We start from the raw sequence: 3500 nt of genomic DNA, 5'->3' as shown, positions 1-3500 counted from the left end.
ACTAGTGAAGTTTCATTGAAAAAAACTTTAGTTTTATGGTGCTTTCCTAATTACATTTATTGATTTTCAACTTTAGATAGTGGGTATTCATTCTCTGACATTCTAACTTATTATGGATTACCTCTGCATAGTACTTATGTATGCTTTTATTTTAGTTCTAAAAAGTTTTATTTATTTTTCCACATTTGCCATAACATTTGACCCTCTACACTGAAAATTGGTGGTTATTAATACTTCTATTTTTTCTTCACATTGCATATCCTAAATTCTGATACTGACATTTTATTTTTACACACTGAAGTGTAATATTTATTTTTGATTTTGTAATAACTACCATGTATGGTCCGCTGTATCAAAACCTATTTAAATGATAAGTGCAGAAAATTGATCCATCCTTGCTGCTGGACACAGTCGCTGCAGGGAAGAAACATCTGTGCAGCTTATGTTTCCAGGGACCTGGCCTATATGGCATACTGTTCTTAATATGTTTGCTCCCCTTAGTGCTGTGTGTTTTAACCAAGGTCGCCTCCCTGAGAAAGTTTGTTTCCCCAGGTGGGAATTTTTATCAGTAAAACCCCTTACCTAAGTGCCAAGGGGGTAGTTAATCACTTTAACTATGAACAATCATGCTTAAGCTACATAATCTTTACTCCCTGGAATGGAGATAAGAGAAGCCCTAACCTTTGGAATAGAATGGATAGGATTAAAATCAACTGGTATAAATACAGATGTAACAGGAGGAATAAACACAACCTGGCTGGAGAACCTGGACAGGACTTGGCTGGAGATCCTGGCTACGGAACCTGGCTATGCTGATGAACTGAACGCTGTCTCCGTGTCATTCCTTCTTCGCTGTCTCCGTCCACACCTTTGGGAACCCCTGGACCTGTTTGGGCAGGCAATTTTGTCCACCTGGGGAGGTGCGCAGACCTGTGGAGCTGGTTGGAGGGGAGCCGGAGAGTTGTCCGAGGGTGTGTGGACTTCTGCCGCTGAGTTTCTCACTCAGATATCGAAATGCATCGTGATTCTGGTCCATTGGATTGTAAGGTTTATGTGGGAAATCTTGGGGACAAAGGTGACAAGAGAGAATTGGAACGGGCTTTTGGCTATTATGGGCCACTCAGAAGTGTGTGGGTTGCTAGAAACCCTCCCTGCTTTGCTTTTGTGCAGTTTGAAGATCCCCGAGATGCAGCTGATGCTGCCCGAGAGCTAGATGGGAGATCAGTATGTGGCTGCCCAGTAAGAGCAGAACTGTCCAATGGTGAAAAGAGAAGTCGAAATCGAGGCCCGCCTCCCTCTTGGGATCGTCGCCCTCGAGATGATTATCATCCAAGGAGTCCCCCACCTCGCCGCAGATCTCCAAGACGCAGAAGCTTCTCCCGTAGCCGGAGCAGGTCCCTTTCCAGAGATAGGAGAAGAGAGATCACTGTCCCGGGAGAGAAATCATAAGCCGTCTCCATACTTCTCTAGGTCTCAAAGCCGATCTAGGCCAAATGAAAGGAAATAGAAGACCAGTTTGCAAGATGAGTGGTGTACAGGAAATAGCTTCATTTGGCAGGAGGATGGACAGAAAATTAAAGTGTTGTTTGAGACTTCATAAGCTTGGTGCATTTTTTTAAAATATATTTTATTGATTTTTTTACAGAGAGGAAGAGAGAGAGAGAGAGAGAGAGAGAGAATTAGAAACATCAATGAGAGAGAAACATGGATCAGTTGCCTCCTGCCCACCTCCCACTGGAGATGTGCCCGCAACCAAGTTGCATGCCCTTGACTGGAATCAAACCTGGGACCTTTCAGTCCGCAGGCCGACGCTCTATCCACTGAGCCAAACTAGTTAGGGCAGCTTGGTGCATTTTTAAGATGTTTTAGCTGTTCACATTTGTTTGTTTGGAATAGTGACACATAAAGATGGAATTCTCTATGGTTTGAAATGGATCATATGAGGCATGTAATATCAAGAATTGTTACTTTACAATGTTCCCTTAAGCAAAATTGAATTTGCTTTGAACTTCAGTCGCGTAGACTGATAATAAACCTCTTAACTTCTGCCCAGCTAAAGTGTGATGTGGAATATTGTGGAAACAAAACTGGCAAAATTGGATGTAAGACTTTCCAAAGCTGTGACCTCATATGTAGCTGTAGTTGGACAAGCAGTCTTCAAAAGCTGCGGTGAACACAAGCCAGCAGCTAAAAATTAAAGCTGCACCCTTAAACTAGATTAGAGGTTTAAAAAAATCCAAGTAGTCTTTACACTGAGCAGATGTCCTGTTAGTGTAGAATCTAAGAATTTTTAAGAAAGTTAGTTTACCTTTGCTTTCGGTCATAAATTTAACTGATTGCTATATATGAATACATGACTATTAAAGATAACAGCGTCCTGCCAGTTTAAGGGTACATTGTAGAGCTGAACTTTGAGTTACTGTGCAAAATTTTTTCCATGCTGTCATTTGTAATGTTTTGTGAGAATCCTTGGGATTAAAGTTTTGGTTACAAAAAAAAAAAGAGAGAGAGATGTGGGGAGCCAATATAGGGTTAAGCCTCGACTGGCGTGTTGGCAAAGTCACAAACAAGTCTTCTGAGTCTTAAACAACCCAATCCGAGAGGTGGCCACTGATTTACATGTGTTGTCATTTTAAAAATAAAAATGGAATTTGCCCTGACTGGTTTGGCTCAGTGGATAGAGCGTCAGCCTGTGGACTGAAGGGTCCCAGGTTCAATTCCGGTCAGGGGCATGTACCTTGGCTACAGGAACATCCCCAGTGAGGGGTGTCCAGGAGGCGGCTGATCAATGTTTCTCTCTCATGGATGTTTCTGACTCTCTATCCTTCTCCCTTCCTCTCTGTAAAAAATTAATAATATATAGTTTTTTTAAAAAAAAAAAAAAAAGGAGGAATTTACCAGAAACTGATCCACCCTTGCTGCTTGACACAGTCGATGTAGGGAAGAAACATCTGTACAGCTTATGTTTCAAGGGACCTGGCGTATATGGTGTACGTTTGCTCCCCCTCTTAGCGCTATGTGTTTTAAACAGAAACACCTCCCCGAGAAAGGTTGTTTCCCCAGGTGAGGATTTTTCCCTGGAGTTAGGGATTAACAGGACTAAGGAAGGGAATAAATCTGAAAAACCCCTTAACTAAGTGCCAGGCGGGTAGTTAATCACTTTAACTGCAAACAATCATGCTTAAGCTACATAATCTTTACTTAGGATAATATCCTTCAGTTACTTCCTTGTAGCTTGATAGAACAATAGAGTAACCTTGGAATGGAGACAAGGAACACCCTAATCTTTGGAATAGAATGGATAGGATTAAAATCAACTGGTATAAATACAGATGTAACAAGACAATAAGACCCAGAACTTGGTTGGAGATCCTGGCTAGAGAACCTGGCTAGGCTGCTGATCAACTGAACTCTGTGTCATTCCTTCTTCGCTGACTCTGTCCACACCTTTGGGAACCCCTGGACCTGCTGGGGTTAGACCCCAACAGAAAAGTATTAAA

At 41.9% G+C, this 3500-nt stretch overlaps 1 protein-coding gene across 1 annotated transcript; it reads left to right on the top strand.

Annotated features, from left to right (window-relative positions):
• The first annotated feature begins 1014 nt into the window (after positions 1–1014).
• LOC118651555 (serine/arginine-rich splicing factor 3-like) lies at positions 1015–1449 on the top strand. The gene has a single exon (XM_036300857.1). It carries the CDS (start codon positions 1015–1017, stop codon positions 1447–1449), a length of 435 nt encoding a protein of 144 aa, XP_036156750.1.
• Positions 1450–3500: the final 2051 nt, after the last annotated feature.

This window comes from Myotis myotis, unplaced genomic scaffold (genome assembly GCF_014108235.1).
Source record: "Myotis myotis isolate mMyoMyo1 unplaced genomic scaffold, mMyoMyo1.p scaffold_m19_p_1, whole genome shotgun sequence".
Lineage (NCBI taxonomy): Eukaryota > Metazoa > Chordata > Mammalia > Chiroptera > Vespertilionidae > Myotis > Myotis myotis.
This window is presented reverse-complemented; position numbering and strand designations above follow the sequence as displayed.

Bases quoted from the DNA above. Each gene is read 5' to 3' on its own strand.
- LOC118651555 (XM_036300857.1), top strand. From the start codon at position 1,015: ATGCATCGTGATTCTGGTCCATTGGATTGTAAGGTTTATGTGGGAAAT.